The sequence below is a fragment of the Bufo bufo genome, chromosome 5 (assembly GCF_905171765.1).
Source record: "Bufo bufo chromosome 5, aBufBuf1.1, whole genome shotgun sequence".
Taxonomy (NCBI): domain Eukaryota; kingdom Metazoa; phylum Chordata; class Amphibia; order Anura; family Bufonidae; genus Bufo; species Bufo bufo.
The window spans coordinates 286998620-287018246 of NC_053393.1; the positions used below are offsets into that span (position 1 = coordinate 286998620).

A 19627-nucleotide genomic window follows, 5' to 3' on the forward strand; every position below is an offset into this window, starting at 1 on the left:
CATATACCCTCTTACTACTAACCCATTATCTTATTAGCCTTGGCAGCAGCTGCCTGACACTGGTTTTTGCAGCTTAGTTTGCCGTTTATTAAAATTCCTAGATCCTTTTCCATGTCAGTGTTACCGAGTGTTTTACCATTTAGTATGTACGGGTGATTTGCATTATTTCTTCCCATGTGCATAACTTTACATTTGTCAGTGTTAAACCTCATCTGCCACTTATCTGCCCAAGCCTCCAATCTATTCAGATCCCTCTGTAGTAGTATACTGTCCTCTTCAGTGGCAATTACTTTACAGAGTTTAGTGTCATCTGCGAAAATTGATACTTTACTATGCAAGCCTTCTACAAGATCATTAATAAATATATTGAAGAGAATAGGGCCCAATGGCAGTAACCCAATCTGAGTGTGTACCGTTAATAACCACCCTCTGTTTTCTATCATTGAGCCAGTTACTTACCCACATACTGACGTTTTCTCCCAGTCCAAGTATTCTCATTTTATATACTAACCTTTTATGTGGTACAGTGCCAAATGCTTTGGAGAAGTCCAGATATACGACATCCATTGATTTGCCGCTGTCGAGTCTAAAACTTACCTCCTCATAGAAACTGATTAAATTAGTTTGGCATGACCGATCCCTCATGAAGCCATGCTGATATGGCGTTATTTGCTTATTTCCATTGAGATGCTCTAAGATAGCATCTCTTAGAAAACCTTCAAACAGTTTACCCACAACAGATGTTAAACTTACCGGCCTATAGTTTCCAGGCTCTGTTTTTGGACCCTTTTTGAATATTGGCACCACATTTGCCATGTGCCAATCCTGTGGGACATTCCCTGTCAGTATAGCGTCCGCAAATATCAGAAATAAGGGTCTGGCTATGACATTACTTAATTCCCTAAGGATACTGGGGTGTATGCCATCCGATCCTGGCGATTTGTCTTTTTTCATCTTTTTAAGTCTCTGATGTACTTCTTCCTGGGTCAGACAGGACACTTTTAATGGGGAATTTATTTTTACATTCTGCATGTCATCAGTGAATACATTGGAGAAAAAAATATTTAACAGCTTTGCTTTCTCCTCGTCGCTCTCTGCGACTCCCCCCTCTTTACTCTTTAAAGGGCCGACACCTAAAGATTTATTTTACTCTGTTTGGGAATTAATCTCTCGGTCTCTAGTTTGGCCACTTTTATTTGTTTTTTACATGTTTTATTTTTTTCCTTATAGTTTTTTAGTGCTTTCGTGCTAACCTCCTGTTTTAGTGATTTATATGCTTTCTTTTTGTCATTTATTGCTTTCTTTACAGTTCTATTTATCCACATTGGTTTCTTTTTGTTCCTTAACCTTTTATTCCCATATGGTATGTACCTCTCACAATGAGATTTTAGAATGCTTTTAAAAACATCCCATTTTGAGGACTTTGTCCCAGTTAGTTAGGCCTATGGCCTCTCTTAGTTGGCTAAATTTAGCTTTTTTGAAGTTTGGTATTTTTGTTCCTCCCTGTAGAAACTCTCTTTTGAATGATAATTGGAAGGTTATTACTTTATGGTCACTATTTCCCAGGTGTCCCCCAACCTGCATGTCTGTTGTTCTGTCAGGCCTATTAGTTAATACTAAGTCCAGTATGGCCGTCCCTCTAGTTTGGTTCTGAACAAGTTGGGAGAGGTAATTGTCTTTGGTTATTGCCAAGAACCTGTTTCCTTTATGAGATATACAAGTTTCAGTTTCCTAGTCTATATCTGGGTAGTTGAAGTCCCCCATAATAACCACCTCATTATGATTTGCCGCCTTGTCTATCTCGTTTAGTAGTAGATTTTCTGTGGACTCTGGTATATTAGGTGGTTTATAGTAAACTCCTATTAGTAATTTATTATTGTTTTTAGTTCCATATTATTAAACGGATTGTCTCACTTCAGCAAATGGAATTTATCATGTAGACAAAGTTAATACAAGATGTTTACTAATGTATTGTGATTGTCCATATTTCTTCCTTCGCGGGCTAGATTATTATTTTTTTCATATTATACATATTATACATTATTATAGTTCCATGGTTATGACCACCCTGCAATCCAGCAGCAGTGGCATGCTTGCACACTATAGGGAAAAGTGCTATGTGAGCTTCCACAGTCCAAGCCACCAGAAAGGCTGGCACCTCTTCCTATAGTGTGTGAGCACAGCCAACGCTGATGGATTGAGGGTGGTCACAACCATAGAAACAAACAGTGTATAATGTGATGGAAAAATTAATCTAGCCAGCAAAGGAGGCAATATGGACAGTCTGTATTGACACACCTGCCTACTCTGTAACACCATCCACCACCAAAGGCTGTTGACACCAGTGGCTGATGCATTGCTGTCTCTTTAACGTCTCCAACATCATTGGCGGCCATCATTTCTGCTCAGTGTGAATCAACGTTTATCAGTGAACAGCACTGAGGCCAACTGGTCTCTCGTCCAGCATAGATGCTCCGTGGCCCATGCAAGGCGATGATGCCTGTGGTCAGGTACCCTTGCAGGTCGTCTAGCATGCAGACCACGCTGGTGTAAACAGTTTTAATGGTCTGACGTGACACTTGGGTGCCTCCCACCTCCCATAGGTGCTCTTTGGAATATGGGCCCCTTTGCCCACCTAGGCTGCAAAAAAGTGTCACACATCTGGTATCTCCGTACTCAGGAGAAGGTGGGGAATGTGTTTTGGGGTGTCATTTTATATATACCCATGCTGGGTGAGAGAAATATCTTGGCAAAAGACAACTTTTCCCATTTTTTTATACAAAGTTGTCATTTGACCAAGATATTTATCTCACCCAGCATGGGTATATGTAAAAAGACACCCCAAAACACATTCCTCAACTTCTCCTGAGTACGGCAATACCACATGTGTGACACTTTTTTGCAGCCTAGGTGGGCAAAGGGGCCCATATTCCAAAGAGCACCTTTCGGATTTCACTCGTCATTTTTTACAGAATTTGATTTCAAACTCCTTACCACACATTTGGGCCCCTAGAATGCCAGGGCAGTATAACTACCCCACAAGTGACCCCATTTTGGAAAGAAGAGACCCCAAGGTATTCGCTGATGGGCATAGTGAGTTCATGGAAGTTTTTATTTTTTGTCACAAGTTAGTGGAATATGAGACTTTGTAAGAAAAAAAAAATAAAATAAAAAAATCATCATTTTCCGCTAACTTGTGACAAAAAATAAAAAGTTCTATGAACTCACTATGCCCATCAGCGAATACCTTAGGGTGTCTACTTTCCGAAATGGGGTCATTTGTGGGGTTTTTCTACTGTCTGGGCATTGTAGAACCTCAGGAAACATGACAGGTGCTCAGAAAGTCAGAGCTGCTTCAAAAAGCGGAAATTCAAATTTTTGTACCATAGTTTGTAAACGCTATAACTTTTACCCAAACCATTTTTTTTTTTACCCAAACATTTTTTTTTTATCAGACATGTAGAACAATAAATTTAGAGAACAATTTAAATAGAAATGTAGTTTTATTTGAAAAATTTTACAACTGAAAGTGAAAAATGTCATTTTTTTTGCAAAAAATAAAACGGTAAATTTCGATTAAGAACTGAGAAAAATTTATATATAGATGTTGTTTTTTAAAAAAAAAATTTACAACTGAAAGTGAAAAATGTCATTTTTTTGTTAAAATTTTGGTAAATTTCGATTAATAACAAAAAAAGTAAAAATGTCAGCAGCAATGAAATACCACCAAATGAAAGCTCTATTAGTGAGAAAAAAAGGAGGTAAAATTCATTTGGGTGGTAAGTTGCATGACCGAGCAATAAACCGTGAAAGTAGTGTAGTGCAGAATTGTAAAAAGTGGTCTGGTCATTAAGGGTGTTTAAGCTAGGGGAGCTGAGGTGGTTAAAGAATAAGGAGCCATATATATATATATAAATGGAAAATGCAAATGTGATCGCACACTACATCCAGCATTTTGCCCTGCCTCCATGCTGGATGAGACATTGGTGTACATTTTGGCCAAAGCGTAATAAGCCACTCACCGCGTCAAGGTCGTCTCATTTGAGTGGTCCCTAACACTTGTTCCTACCTGTTTATGGGCCATGACAGCCGCATAAAGTCCAGGGAATGCAGGTCAGCATGCAAGCCAAGCACACTCTGCTTTTAACCCCGTCCGGTGCCATTACAGCTTTCGTCGGATCCAGGGATGCAAGTACCAACATGCATGCTGAGCCCACCATATACTTCTCCTGGAGCCAAATGGCTACTGGTAGGTTCTATATAAGCAGACTCAGTTTTATACTGACTTTAAAACCAGCCTCCAGGACAGATTGACTGGTCAGGTGTGCATGACTCAAAGGAGATCGCCACGCCTCCAATATAAGCTACAAAGAAAAAATGTGGGGGGTTGAGTCCGCACAACCCGCATGTAGGTGCATATCACTATGGCGAAATACATATACAAATGGAAAATGCAAATGTGATCCCACACTACATCCAGCATTCTGCCCTGCCTCCATGCTGGATGAGACATTGGTGTACATTTTGGCCAAAGCGTAATAAGCCACTCACCGCGTCAAGGTCGTCTCATTTGAGTGGTCCCTAACACTTGTTCCTACCTGTTTATGGGCCATGACAGCCGCATAAAGTCCAGGGAATGCAGGTCAGCATGCAAGCCAAGCACACTCTGCTTTTAACCCCGTCTGGTGCCATTACAGCTTTCATCGGATCCAGGGATGCAAGTACCAACATGCATGCTGAGCCCACCATATACTTCTCCTGGAGCCAAATGGCTACTGGTAGGTTCTATATAAGCAGACTCAGTATTATACTGACTTTAAAACCAGCCTCCAGGACAGATTGACTGGTCAGGTGTGCATGACTCAAAGGAGATCGCCACGCCTCCAATATAAGCTACAAAGAAAAAATGTGGGGGGTTGAGTCCGCACAACCCGCATGTAGGTGCATATCACTATGGCGAAATACATATACAAACGGAAAATGCAAATGTGATCGCACACTACATCCAGCATTCTGCCCTGCCTCCATGCTGCATGAGACATTGGTGTACATTTTGGCCAAAGCGTAATAAGCCACTCACCGCGTCATGGTCGTCTCATTTGAGTGGTCCCTAACACTTGTTCCTACCTGTTTATGGGCCATGACAGCCACACAAAGTCCAGGGAATGCAGGTGCAGCATGCACGCCAAGCACACTCTGCTTTTAACCCCGTCCGGTGCCATTACAGCTTTCATCGGATCCAGGGATGCAAGTACCAACATGCATGCTGAGCCCACTATATACTTCTCCTGGAGCCAAATGGCTATGGTAGGTGCTATATATGCAGACTCAGTTTTATACTGACTTTAAAACCAGCCTCCAGGACAGATTGACTGGTCAGGTGTGCATAACTGCATGGAGATCGCCACGACTCCAATATATACTTCAAAGAAAAAATGTGGGTGATTCAGTCAGCACACCCCTGTATGCAGGTGCACATCGCTATGGCGAAATACATATAAAAACGCAAAATACAAATGCAATAGCACTCTGCATTCAGCATTCTGCCCTGCCTCTATGCTGGATGAGGCATTGGTGTACATTTTGGCCAAAGCGTAATAAGCCACTCACCACGTCAAGGTCGCCTCTATGGAGTGGTCCCTAACACTAGTTCCTACCTGTTTATGGGCCATGACAGCCACACAAAGTCCAGGGAATGCAGGTGCAGCATGCACGCCAAGCACACTCTGCTTTTAACCCCGTCCGGTGCCACTGGAGCCAAATGGCTACTGGTAGGTGCTATATAAGTAGATAGTGTTAGGTGCCTGTAAAAAAAGGCCTGAATTTGAATTCAATACATTGGGCCAAATAATTTTTTTATGTTCTGCCACAGCCACACGTCCTAGTGTACCAACTACCTCAGGTCCCAGTAGACGCCAGAATTTACAGCGATATTTGGTGGGGCCCAATGCCATTCTAAGGATGGTAAGGCCTGAGCAGGTACAGGCATTAGTCAATTGGGTGGCCGACAGTGGATCCAGCACGTTCACATTATCTCCCACCCAGTCTTCTGCAGAAAGCGCACAGATGGCGCCTGAAAACCAAGCCCATCAGTCTGTCACATCACCTCCATGCATATCAGGGAAACTGTCTGAGCCTCAACTTATGCAGCAGTCTCTTATGCTGTTTGAAGACTCTGCTGGCAGGGTTTCCCAAGGGCATCCACCTAGCCCTTCCTCAGCGGTGGAAGACATAGAATGCACTGACGCACAACCACTTATATTTCCTGATGATGAGGACATGGGAATACCACCTCAGCACGTCTCTGATGATGAAACACAGGTGCCAATTGCTGCGTCTTTCTGCAGTGTGCAGACTGAACAGGAGGTCAGGGAGGAAGACTGGGTGGAAGACGATGCAGGGGACGATGAGGTCCTAGACCCCACATGGAATGAAGGTCGTGCCACTGACTTTCAGAATTCGGAGGAAGAGGCAGTGGTGAGACCGAGCCAACAGCGTAGCAAAAGAGGGAGCAGTGGGCAAAAGCAGAACACCCACCGCCAAGAGAGTCCGTCTGCTACTGGCCACCGCCATCTGGGACCGAGCACCCCAAAAGCAGCTTCAAGGAGTTCCCTGGCGTGGCAGTTCTTCAAACAATGTGCTGACGACAAGACCCGAGTGGTTTGCACGCTGTGCCATCAGAGCCTGAAGCGAGGCATTAACGTTCTGAACCTTAGCACAACCTGCATGACCAGGCACCTGCATGCAAAGCATGAACTGCAGTGGAGTAAACACCTTAAAAACAAGGAACTCACTCAGGCTCCCCCTGCTACCTCTTCTGCTGCTGCCGCCTCGGCCTCTTCCTCCGCCTCTGGAGGAACGTTGGCACCTGCCGCCCAGCAAACAGAGGATGTACCACCAACACCACCTCCTCCTTCACCAAGCATCTCAACCATGTCACACGGCAGCGTTCAGCTCTCCATCTCACAAACATTTGAGAGAAAGCGTAAATTCCCACCTAGCCACCCTCGATCCCTGGCCCTGAATGCCAGCATTTCTAAACTACTGGCCTATGAAATGCTGTCATTCAGGCTGGTGGACACAAACAGCTTCAAACAGCTCATGTCGCTTGCTGTCCCACAGTATGTTGTTCCCAGCCGCCACTACTTCTCCAAGAGAGCCGTGCCTTCCCTGCACAACCAAGTATCCGATAAAATCAAGTGTGCACTGCGGAACGCCATCTGTGGCAAGGTCCACCTAACCACAGATACGTGGACCAGTAAGCACGGCCAGGGACGCTATATCTCCCTAACTGCACAATGGGTAAATGTAGTGGCGGCTGGGCCCCAGGCGGAGAGCTGTTTGGCGCACATCCTTCCGCCGCCAAGGATCGCAGGGCAACATTCTTTGCCTCCTGTAGCCTCCTCCTCCTACTCGGCTTCCTCCTCCTCTTCTTCCACCTGCTCATCCAGTCAGCCACACACCTTCACCACCAACTTCAGCACAGCCCGGGGTAAACATCAGCAGGCCATTCTGAAACTCATATGTTTGGGGGACAGGCCCCAAACAGCGCAGGAGTTGTGGTGGGGTATTGAACAACAGACCGGCGAGTGGTTGCTGCCGGTGAGCCTCAAGCCCGGCCTGGTGGTGTGCGATAATGGGCGAAAACTCTTTGGAGATCTGGGACTAGCTGGTTTGACGCACATCCCTTGCCTGGCGCAAGTGCTGAATTTGGTGGTGCAGAAGTTCATTCACAACTATCCCGACATGTCAGAGCTGCTGCATAAAGTGCGGTCCATCTGTGCGCGCTTCCGGCGTTCACATCCTGCCGCTGCTCGCCTGTCTGCGCTACAGCGTAACTTCGGCCTTCCCGCTCACCGCCTCATATTCACCAGGTGGATCTCCACCTTGCACATGCTGGACAGACTGTGCGAGCAGCAGCAGGCCATAGTGGAGTTTCATCTGCAGCACACACGGGTCAGTCGCACTGCGGAACAGCACCACTTCACCACCAATGACTGGGCCTCCATGCGAGACCTGTGTGCCCTGTTTCGAGTACTCCAGCCCATATGATATGACACCCCTATAAAAGCTTCATCCCGTGCTGTCTGAGCCATTTCACTGTGAGCTGAGCATAGGGAGAGACGTGACAAGCGTTTGGGACTGTGTTCAAGAAGCCTTTAATCGTGGAATATTGGATAAGTAAAGTGCAGGGACAGTGTAGGGAGATCGTAGGGAGAGTTTTTACACACTGTAGGGTGAGCATAGGGAGAGTGCAGGGACAGTGCAGACTCTGTGTTCTGAAGATGAAGGGATCCATAGGAGATGTGACTTGACTTTACATCAATCCCTGTGTTGGGTGCAGAGCTATCTAATTGAACAATGTCCACCTTGTTACATAGTTGTTAAGATTGGAAAATGTAAAAAGTCCATCAAGTCCATCCTGCAATCCTGCCATATCGATCCATGGATTGATCCCTGGATCAATGTCCATGTTCCTTTTAAAAAGGGGATGGGCCAAAGGAAAAGGGTGTATCGAACAAGATATCTATACACTGTCATAAGCCTCAATGTTATTTTGAATGAAAGACCTGTGTGCCCTGTTGCGCTGTTTCGAGTACTCCACCAACATGGCCAGTGGCGATGACGCCGTTATCAGCGTTACAATACCACTTCTATGTCTCCTTGAGAAAACACTTAGGGCGATGATGTAAGAGGAGGTGGCCCAGGACGAGGAGGAGGAGGAAGAGGGGTCATTTTTAGCACTTTCAGGCCAGTCTCTTAGAAGTGACTCAGAGGGAGGTTTTTTGCAACAGCAGAGGCCAGGTACAAATGTGGCCAGACAGGGCCCACTACTGGAGGACGAGGATGAGGTGGAGGAGGATGAGGATGAAGCATGTTCACAGCGGGGTGGCACCTAACGCAGCTCGGGCCTATCACTGGTGTGTGGCTGGGGGGAAACGCAGAACGATGACGATACGCCTCCCACAGAGGACAGCTTGTCCTTACCTCTGGGCAGCCTGGCACACATGAGCGACTACATGTTGCAGTGCCTGCGCAACGACAGCAGAGTTGCCCACATTTTAACGTGTGCGGACTACTGGGTTGCCACCCTGCTGGATCCCCGGTACAAAGACAATGTGCCCACCTTACTTCCTGCACTGGAGCGTGATAGGAAGATGCGCGAGTGCAAGCGCACGTTGGTAGATGCACTACTGAGAGCATTCCCAAATGTCACAGGGGAACAAGTGGAAGCCCAAAGTGAAGGCAGAGGAGGAGCAAGAGGTCGTGAACGCAGCTGTGTCACGGCCAGCTCTTCTGAAGGCAGGGTTAGCATTGCAGAGATGTGGAAAAGTTTTGTCACCACGCCACAGCTAACTGCACCACCACCTGATACGGAACGTGTTAGCAGGAGGCAGCATTTCACTAACATGGTGGAACAGTACGTGTGCACACCCCTCCACATACTGACTGATGGTTCGGCCCCATTCAACTTCTGGATCTCCAAATTGTCCACATGGCCAGAGCTAGCCTTTTATGCCTTGGAGGTGCTGGCCTGCCCGGCGGCCAGCGTTTTGTCTGAACGTGTATTCAGCACGGCAGGGGGCATCATTACAGACAAACGTAGCCCCCTGTCCAAAGCCAATGTGGACAAGCTGTCCATCCCTTGTGCAGGACCTGTCCATCCCTTGTGCAGATTAGACATTTATAACTACATCCCCTTAACAATATATTCTTGTACTCCAGGGCACTTCATTCAATCCTCTTTTTTTAATTTTACCATTATATTGCGGGGCAACCCAAAGTTGAATGAACCTCTCCTCCGTCTGGGTGCCGGGGCCTTAATATCTGACAGTGGCCTGTTCCAGTGGTGGGTGACATGAAGCCTTATTCTCTGCAATGGGACCTCTCTCCTCTGTCTGGGTGCCGGGGCCTAAATATCTGCCAGTGGCCTGTTACAGTGGTGGGTGACATGAAGCCTGATTCTCTGCAATGGGACCTCTCTCCTCTGTCTGGGTGCCGGGGCCTAAAAATATCTGACAGTGGTCTGTTCCAGTGTTGGGTGACATGAAGCATGATTCTCTGCTATGACATGAAGCCTGATTCTCTGCTATGGGACCTCTCTCCTCTGTCTGGGTGCCGGGGCCTAAATATCTGCCAGTGGCCTGTTACAGTGGTGGGTGACATGAAGCCTGATTCTCTGCAATGGGACCTCTCTCCTCTGTCTGGGTGCCGGGGCCTAAAAATATCTGACAGTGGCCTGTTCCAGTGTTGGGTGACATGAAGCCTGATTCTCTGCTATGACATGAAGCCTGATTCTCTGCTATGGGACCTCTCTCCTCTGTCTGGGTGCCGGGGCCTAAAAATGTCTGACAGTGGCCTGTTCCAGTGTTGGGAGACATGAAGCCTGATTCACTGCTATGACATGAACCCTGAATCTCTGCTATGGGACCTCTCTCCTCTGTCTGGGTGCCGGGGCCTAAAAATATCTGACAATGGTCTGTTCCAGTGGTGGGTGACATGAAGCCTGATTCTCTGCTATGACATGAAGCCTGATTCTCTGCTATGGGACCTCTCTCCTCTGTCTGGGTGACGGGGCCTAAACATATCTGACAGTGGCCTGTTCCAGTTTTGGGTGATGTGAAGCCTGATTCTCTGCTATGACATAAAGCCTGAATCTCTGCTATGGGACCTCTCTCCTCTGTCTGGGTGCCGGGGCCTAAAAATGTCTGACCATGGCCTGTTCCAGTGGTAGGTGACATGAAGCCTGATTCTCTGCTATGACATGAAGCCTGATTCTCTGCTATGCGACCTCTCTCCAATTGATATTGGTTAATTTTTATTTAAATTCATTTCCCTATACAGGGGATTTACCTACATTTTGCTGCCTTTTGCAGCCCTCTAGCCCTTTCCTGGGCTGTTTTACAGTCTTTTTAGTGTCGAAAAGTTCAGGTCCCCATTGACTTCAATGGGGTTCGGGTTCGAACCCGAACATCCAGGTGTTCGCTCAACTCTAATGTTGAACCTTTGGAGTCGTCCCCCTTGCCACCCGCTCCTGTCAAGATTATTGACTCTCGAGTTCTCCGTAGATCTCTTCAGTATCTTGTTCACTGGAAGGGTTATGGACCAGAGGAGAGGATGTGGGTATCGGCATCTGACGTGAATGCCAGTCGTTTGGTGAAAGCCTTTCACAGGTCTCATCCGGATAAGGTTGGTCCTGGGTGCCCGGAGGTCACCCGTAGAAGGGGGGGTACTGGCAGGGACGTTCCCACACAGATGGCAGAAGATCGGTGAGACTGGCAACACATGGTTTGATCTGACATGTTTTCCGTTTGGATCAAATGACGTATGTGTTTCTGGTGCTTGCCACACCTTCTTTCCCCAGGTGTGGCTATTATGGTCATTTAACTTTCTCTATTTATTGTTGTTTCTCCCACTATGCTATTCGGTTTATAGCTTCTGTTGGAGTTGTGGATAGCTGGTATGTGGATCTCAGCTGAGTTCCTGGTTCTGCCAGAGCCACTTGAAGTTAAGTGTTTTCTTTCCCTTTTGTATTTTGTTTGGACTATTTTTTGTGTTGCATTTCCCCGTCATTTTTTGATCCGTCCCCATTGACTTGCATTGTGGGTCATGACGGAAAGCAAACCGCAGCATGCTCTCCAGCTCTCGCAGCTCTCCAGTATGAGAATGGAATGCTTTTTGGAGCATTCCGTTTTGTTCAGTTACGTTTTGTCCTCATTCATTGGGGACAAAACGGAAGCTTATTTTTCCGGTATTGAGACCCTACGACGGATCTCAATACCAGAAAATATTAACGCTAGTGTGAAAGTAGCCTAAAGCGAATCAAAGTATCCAAAGTGGACTTTGATCCGAATTTCAGGCAAAAATTAAATTCAACACAATCCCGAATTTCCTTGTGTTTCATGGTAACGAATCATTTTTCCCTGAAATGGCTGTAAAAAAATTCATACTCACCTATTCCATTTGAGTGTGAAGAGGCCGCCGCTACCATCTTGATTCAAGATCCTGTGCAAAATTTCATGCACGGTGACAATCAAGATGGCCACGATGGCCTCTTTCCACTAAAATGGATGAGAGGAGTATGATTCTTTTCAACAATTTAACCCTTGAAAGCTCTCACTGTTAGTCATAAATGCTGAGATCAGCGATGAATGCTGCATCTGAGGGTTTCAAGGACGGGGGCGGCCCAATCGCTGTTCCCCAGCATTGTATCTGCAACTTACAAAGAAATGTGCTTCATGACAAAGTAATTCATTACAAAGCAAATTTCTTTGTAAAATTCAGCGAAACAGTGACATATGTCAGATTTGCAAAATTTAACCGTGTCAGAAAGATGAAAATAGCTGTGTCCAGAACGGGTTAATGTCTCAGTCTATATTTGTTTTGTATGGTATGGTGTATGGTAACAGTTCTAATTTATCATTTTTTTCCTTTCAGACATTTGTACTTTTTACAGCTGAAAAATGATATACTAGAAGGAAGGTAACATAAACATCCTTAACACATCATTTTCATTTGTTGACCTGTGCCTTGTACATGTGTTTATTGCCCCGCTGCAGAATGAAGTTGATACTGATGAAATGTCTCTCAGAAAGTATTATGTGATGGATGAGATGAGAATCTACTTACACTTTGCTCAGCCCATACATGACCTCCATACATTACCATATTTACTGGTTAAAAACTCCTAAGAGGATGACAGCCATGTACAGACTGAGCAAATAGAGTCTTTACAAAATAAAATAAAAAAACAGATATAGTTTTTAAAATAAAGATTTGTTACAAGGAGTGTTGAGCGAATCAAAGCATCCAAAATGGAATTCGATCCGAAGTTTATGAAAAATTTGATTCACAACTAATCCGAATAGTTTCACAATTCGTGGTAATGAATAGTTTTTATTCCTAAAATGGCAGCTACACATATTACAAAGTGTTAGTACGAAGCCCAGGAGTGTGAGATCATACATAATTCCATGCAGACAGCCAATCAGCAGCTATCCAGCCCATATGATATGACACCCCTATAAAAGCCTCATCCCGTGCTGTCTGAGCCATTTCACTGTGAGCTGAGCATAGGGAGAGACGTGACAAGCGTTTGGGACTGTGTTCAAGAAGCCTTTAATTGTGGAATATTGGATAAGTAGAGTGCAGGGACAGTGTAGGGAGATCGTAGGGAGAGTTTTTACACACTGTAGGGTGAGCATAGGGAGAGTGCAGGGACAGTGCAGGGACAGTGTTCTGAAGATGAAGGGATCCATAGGAGATGTGACTTGACTTTACATCAATCCCTGTGTTGGGTGCAGAGCTATCTAATTGAACAATGTCCACCTTGTTACATAGTTGTTAAGATTGGAAAATGTAAAAAGTCCATCAAGTCCATCCTGCAATCCTGCCATATCGATCCACGGATCGATCCCTGGATCAATGTCCATGTTCCTTTTAAAAAGGGGATGGGCCAAAGGAAAAGGGTGTATCGAACAAGATATCTATACACTGTCATAAGCCTCAATGTTATTTTGAATGGAAAAGTCATCTAAAACCTTTTTGAAGCCATCTCCTGTATTTGCTGTGACTAGCTCCTGCGGCAGGCTATTCCAGAGATTCACAGCCCTTACTGTAAAGAATGCTTGTCGCCTCATATGACTGAATCTTTTTTTTCTCCAGGCTTAGGGAGTGGCCCCTTGTTTTTTGAGGGTGCTTAACACAGAATAGCTTCCCTATTTTTTGTATGATGCGTTTATATATTTGTACAGGTTAATCATGTCTCCCCTTAGACGTCTTTTTCAAGGCTAAACAAATACAGTTAATTTAATCTTTGCTCATAACTAAAATCGTCCAGGCCCTTTATGAGTTTACCTGCTCGCCTCTGTACTTTTTCTAACTCCAGGGCATCCTTTTTATGGACTGGTGCCAAGAACTTAACTGTGTATTCCAGTTGAGGCCGCACCAACGCTTTGTATAGTGGCAACATTACATCCCTTTCCCACGAATCCATACCTCTTTTAATACAAAAAATAATTCTGTTGGCCTTAAGAGGCAGCTGACTGGCATTGCATGCTGGTTTTTAGTCTATGATCTACTAATACACCCAGATCCTTCTCAACAAGAGACTCTCCCAGTTTTACTCCCCCTAGGACATATGCTGTATGCAGATTATTAGCCCCCAAGTGCATAACTTTACATTTATCTATATTGAACCTCATTTGCCAAGTGGAGGCCCCAACAGTAAGTTTGTCCAAGTCTTGTAGCTTATTAACATCTTCCATAGACTGGACTGTATTACAAAGTTTGGTGTCATCTGCAAAAATAAACACACAATTTATTCGGCCCTTACTAGGACCCTTGGGATAAATATACCCAAGAAAGAAGCAATCAAAAGACCAAAAAGTCCCTTTAGGGGTCCTAGCTCATGTATATGATAAAACTACATCTTCATTAGATTCTGTTAAAACGTCTAATATAGAAAAGAAAATTTGTGTTCAATAAAACTATCAGACACTAGCTGGGTACATATGTTGTTTCGCAAATACTGGCGTCAATAGGGTCAGTGCTTTATATTGCAGCACTGTGTTGTTAATAACCAAAATTTTATGGGTGAGTAGTGTATTTTTGTGATATTATATCATCATCTCCATATAACGATTCCTTCTTATCGTTATTCTTATTTTGCACACTGGTTGGTATTACAGTGTGCACCCTGTATTTTTACTGTTAACTACAGCACAGGGTACTGGAGATAAATCCAAATGCTCTAATCATACTGCAGTACTATACTGCTTACAAAAACTCCCACATATACACAACACTCTATATAGCTGAACACGCTTGAGTGCTTGGTATAAAGCTCCACACTATTTGTCACCTCACACTTCGCTGTATACGTATGGTGGCTAATCTGCATTTATTGTAATGGTCACTACTTGATATGCTCACACATACAAACTGCACTCATTACAGCTGAATACATCTGAGTACATTGGAATGACTGGTGTATTGTTGCAGCAGTTGTCACTGCTTAATATGTTCACCCATACACACAGTGCTCAGTATGGCTGAATAAATCTTAGTACATTGGAGTGATACAATCAGTGTGTCATTCACACATTCCGCTGTATATAATGCACCTCCCTACATGCTCGCCCTCTCACTGATAATTGGTACCCTATAGCTAGTCCCTGCCTAAAAATTGGCAACAAACACTACCCATCCCGACATGTTTGTCATTCCGCCCGGCAGTGTATTCGATGACGTCACTGGATCTGATGGGCGTGCTTTAGAGCTGCCCTAGCCATTTTACTGGCTAGGGCAGTGCTAAAGCCCGCCCATCAGTGCCGGTCACCGGGCTTCCTGGCAGCCCCATGGAGAGCCCGGTTCATCACCTGAACTCCTGAAAATGCCTTTGCCCTGCGCGATTTAGTGCAGTGCAAAGGAGAGCATCGGAGCATGAACTGCTCCGATGCTAAAGTCAGGGGGGCTACCTGGGTCAAAATGGAGGTATGTCCAGGTTCAGCTCTGAACCCTGACAACCCCTTTAATGGGTTCTATATACCTGCTTCCACAAAATAGTGATTGAGGGGTGCAATATACCTGCTTCTACAAAATACTGATTGAGGGGTGCGATATACCTTTTACCCCTAAATACAAATTGGGGGTTGCGATATACCTGCTTCCACCAAATATTGATTGAGGCCTGAGATACATTGGCTTCCACAAAATACAAATTGAGGGGTGCGATATACCTGCTTCCACCAAATATTGATTCAGGGGTTCTATATACCTGTCTCCACAAAATACTGATTGAGGGGTGCGATATACCTGCTTCTACAAAATACTGATTAAGGGGTTGGATATACCTGCTTCTGCAAAATTCTGATTGAGGGGTGCAATATACCTGCTTCCACAAAATACTGATTAAGGGGTTTGATATACCTGCTTCCACAAAATACTGATTAAGGGGTTTGATATACCTGCTTCCCCAAAATACAAATTGAGGGATGCGATATACCTGCTTCCACCAAATATTGAATTAGGTGTTTTATATACCTGTTTCCACAAAATACTGATTGAGGGGTGCGATATACCTGCTTCTACAAAATACTGATTAAGGGGTTGGATATACCTGCTTCTGCAAAATTCTGATTGAGGGGTGCAATATACCTGCTTCCACAAAATACTGATTAAGGGGTTTGATATACCTGCTTCCACAAAATACTGATTAAGGGGTTTGATATACCTGCTTCCCCAAAATACAAATTGAGGGATGCGATATACCTGCTTCCACCAAATATTGAATTAGGTGTTTTATATACCTGTTTCCACAAAATACTGATTAAGGAGTGCAATATACCTGCTTCTACAAAATACTGATTAAGGGGTTCTATATACCTGCTTCCACAAAATTCTGATTGAGGGGTGCGATATACATGCTGTGACGAATACTATACCTCATGCCCGCTAGATGTCACCTACGTTGAGCTCACGAGATGCGGTATAGTCACTGGTTACCAAAAACATGACGTTACGCCCTCCGGGAGGAGCAGGTAAGGTCAGGTTGGTACAGATTACACACACACCTCCTGTCCACGCGGGCACAGAGAGGCAACAAGCTGAGAGAGCCTTTTCACTGCCGCAGTGAAAACAGCGCTGTCTCAGCCTGGGAAATTGGGGGCGGTGATGTCAGCTGTTTCCAGGTCTCTCCAAACACATTTGCACGATGTGACCCCCTTTCAGAGAAAGACACCGCCCTCCGGCTTGCATGGGCTTATGACCTGTAGCCAGCCACTCCCCTCCCCGCCTATGGGTGGTCCCGCCTATGGGTAGGGGGTCCACCCCTCCTTCTTTGGTGCTTTTAGGGCTCATAGCTCCAGGCCAGAATATCGCAGGAAGATGGTTTCGGGCCCAATTGCTCCGTCTGGGTTCTGGCTACAACTAGAGTCTAAGCATTGTACCGTTATTTGGTTTCTGTGGGGAGATAAGTATATCTCCCCTCCCGGGCACCCTAGTCTAAAGCCAGGACTACCTGGATGTTTGGCTTTGCCCCAGCATCGCAAAAATATAACCAAATTATGCCTGAGATGGATGGATGATTCATAATTCCTTATAACTCGCCGGGCCCAATATGTCTGCTAATCTGATTGAACTGGGGAAGGTTTGGGACCCCCTACTGAGAAATCCTTCCTGTTACCTTGGCCTGGCTCCTAGCTGCTGGAAGAGGTGTGAGTCTATCCACCTGGGGCATCCTTTGAGTTAGGACCCGCTGTGGATTTCAACCATCTGCTTGTCAGATGGCAGAGGTAGTGGAGTGAGAGCCTATTTCCATGTGGACTGACAAAAAGGTGAATCAGATGAAAATCAGGGCTGCCAGTAAATAATAATCCATTTTCCTCACACCTGTTTCCACAAAAAACTGATTGAGGGGTGCGATATACCTGCTTCCACAAAATAGAGATTAAGGGGTTTGATATCCCTGTTTCCACAAAATACTGATTGAGGGGTGGGATATACCTGCTTTTACCAAATACTGATTAAATGGGTTGTCCAAGTTCAGAGCTAAACCCGGACATACCCATATTTTCACTCAGGCGGCTTCCCTGATGTTAGCATCGGAGCATCTCATGCTCCTATGCGCTCCCTTGCTGTCACGGCCACGGTTATGGCCGTGACTCCTTGGGAGCCGCATACTGTTGCCCGCGGTTTTGGGTTGTAGTGTCAACCGCAGCTTGAGGCATAATGTAGTTGGCCTCAGGTGCGGTTGCCGCGGACAACAGCTATGTGTGCGGTTCCCTTGGAGTTATGTGCACGTTTGTAGCACTTTTGTATGTCTGTGTGCACTTTGTTTATGTTTGGTGTGCACTGACATTTTCCCTGCACTGTGGCTGTCCGTGGCAACAGCCACAGTGTGTTTATTGTTTGGACACTTCCCCTTTAAGTTATGTTTTCCCTTCTGTGGTTTTGGAAGGGTTAACTCCCTTTCAGTGTGTGTGAGTCACGGGGTGTGTCTGATTGTTGGGTGTGGCCTCTTGGCCCTATATAGCCTCAGTTGTAGGCAGTAGCCAGAGAGGGTGTTTCAGCCATGCTGGCTGTAGACATCCTCCTGGTTACTTACCAACTGCCAGTGGGGGCCAACCTTCTGGTCATAAGCAATTATTTATGTCCTTTGGTGTCTGGAAGATTTGCTTTTATGTTTCTTTATTGCACCTGTGGTCCTGGGTGTGTTGTGTGTTTGTGTGCTGAGTCCTGCTGTCTGTGGGCAGTACACCCACATGGGTTCCAGGCTTGGTTGTCTGTGGCAGGTCAGTGTGATGTTTGTGGCAAGTACCTGCCACTGCCATAGGTTGCACTGGTTCTCCCTTCCTTGCAGCTTGGCCAGTGAGACTCCTGTTCCTCCGTATCCAGAAGGAACAGGATGTCTTACTCTGACTCCTAGCCTAGGGACCGGCGGAGGGCGAGTAGGGATCCGAGGTTCCTGCGCATGGGTCCTCCTACCTTCAAGGTCGGCCCATGCAGGTAGGAGTTAGGGTCAGGTTAGGGACGCTGTAGGAGGTGACCTGCTCCCTAATCCTTCTTTCCGGCACACGGCTGAGGGTTTCCCCCATCCTCAGCCGTGACACTTGCCCTGCTTTAGATTGCGCAGGACAAGGGCTCTTTTGTTTACAATAACACACTGCCGGTGTCATGGGGTTCCGAAGGTGCACTCGGTCCCCCATTGCCCGCAGACCTGTTGCTTAGCTTTTGGAATGAGGTTCTGTGTTTGACCTCATTCCCAGGGCGGCTTTACTAGCTGGGTGTCTCCCTGCTCCTAGTCTGCCTTGAGCGCCGAGCTGATCACTCGGTGCTCGACTGGTTGGTCTGTCGGTCATGTGACGCTGGCCACGTCACATGACCCTCACTCCCCACTATAAATACAGGCAGCCGGCTGGCTACAGGTTGCCTGTTAATTTCTAGGTTCCTGGCTATTTGTTGGACTGTTGAATACTTACCTAATCCTGTTCCCTGACCATCCTTTTGCCTGCTCCTCCTGTACTGCGCATCCGTCCTGGTATTGTGACCTCGGCTCCCACCTGACTACTCTCTTAGGACTCCTCTTGTACTTCTCTGCTCTCCTGGTATTTGACCCCGTCTTCTCCTGACCATTCTTTGCTTAATCCTTTGTACTGCGTAGCTCTCTTGGTTCTGACCCGGTCCGTTCATGTTCCGTATTTTGTCTTGTCTGTCTTCCCTGCACATATCCTAAGTTAGGGACTGTCGTCCAGTTTTCCCCTGTCATCAGGACTCGTGAGGCAAGTAGGCAGGGCCAGGGGTGAGGGTGGAGCGCAGTGGTCACTATCCTTTCCCCTGTGTGTGTGTGGACGTGACCGTTACAGCCGGGCGGAGGCTTCCGCCCGGCAGTGTTTTCGATGATGTCACTGGCTCTGATGGGCGTGCTTTAGAGCTGCCCTAGCCGTTTTACTGGCTAAGGCAGTGATAAAGCCCGCCCATCAGTGCCGTTGATGTCACCGAACTTCCTGGCATCCCCATGGAGAGCCCGGTTCATCAGCACATCTCCTGAAAATGCCTTTGCCCTGAGCGATTTAGCCAGGGGGGCTACCTGACTGAAAATGGAGGTATGTCCAGGTTCAGCTCTGAA

The 19627-nt window shown here is 46.0% G+C and overlaps 1 protein-coding gene across 1 annotated transcript in view; it reads left to right on the plus strand.

Annotated features, from left to right (window-relative positions):
- Positions 1-19627, plus strand: part of PTPN3 (protein tyrosine phosphatase non-receptor type 3) — a 1427127-nt gene that overhangs the window by 311466 nt on the left and 1096034 nt on the right. Inside the window, 1 exon segment of the mRNA XM_040432350.1 lies at positions 12439-12483. Coding sequence (XP_040288284.1) covers positions 12439-12483 — 45 coding nt within the window.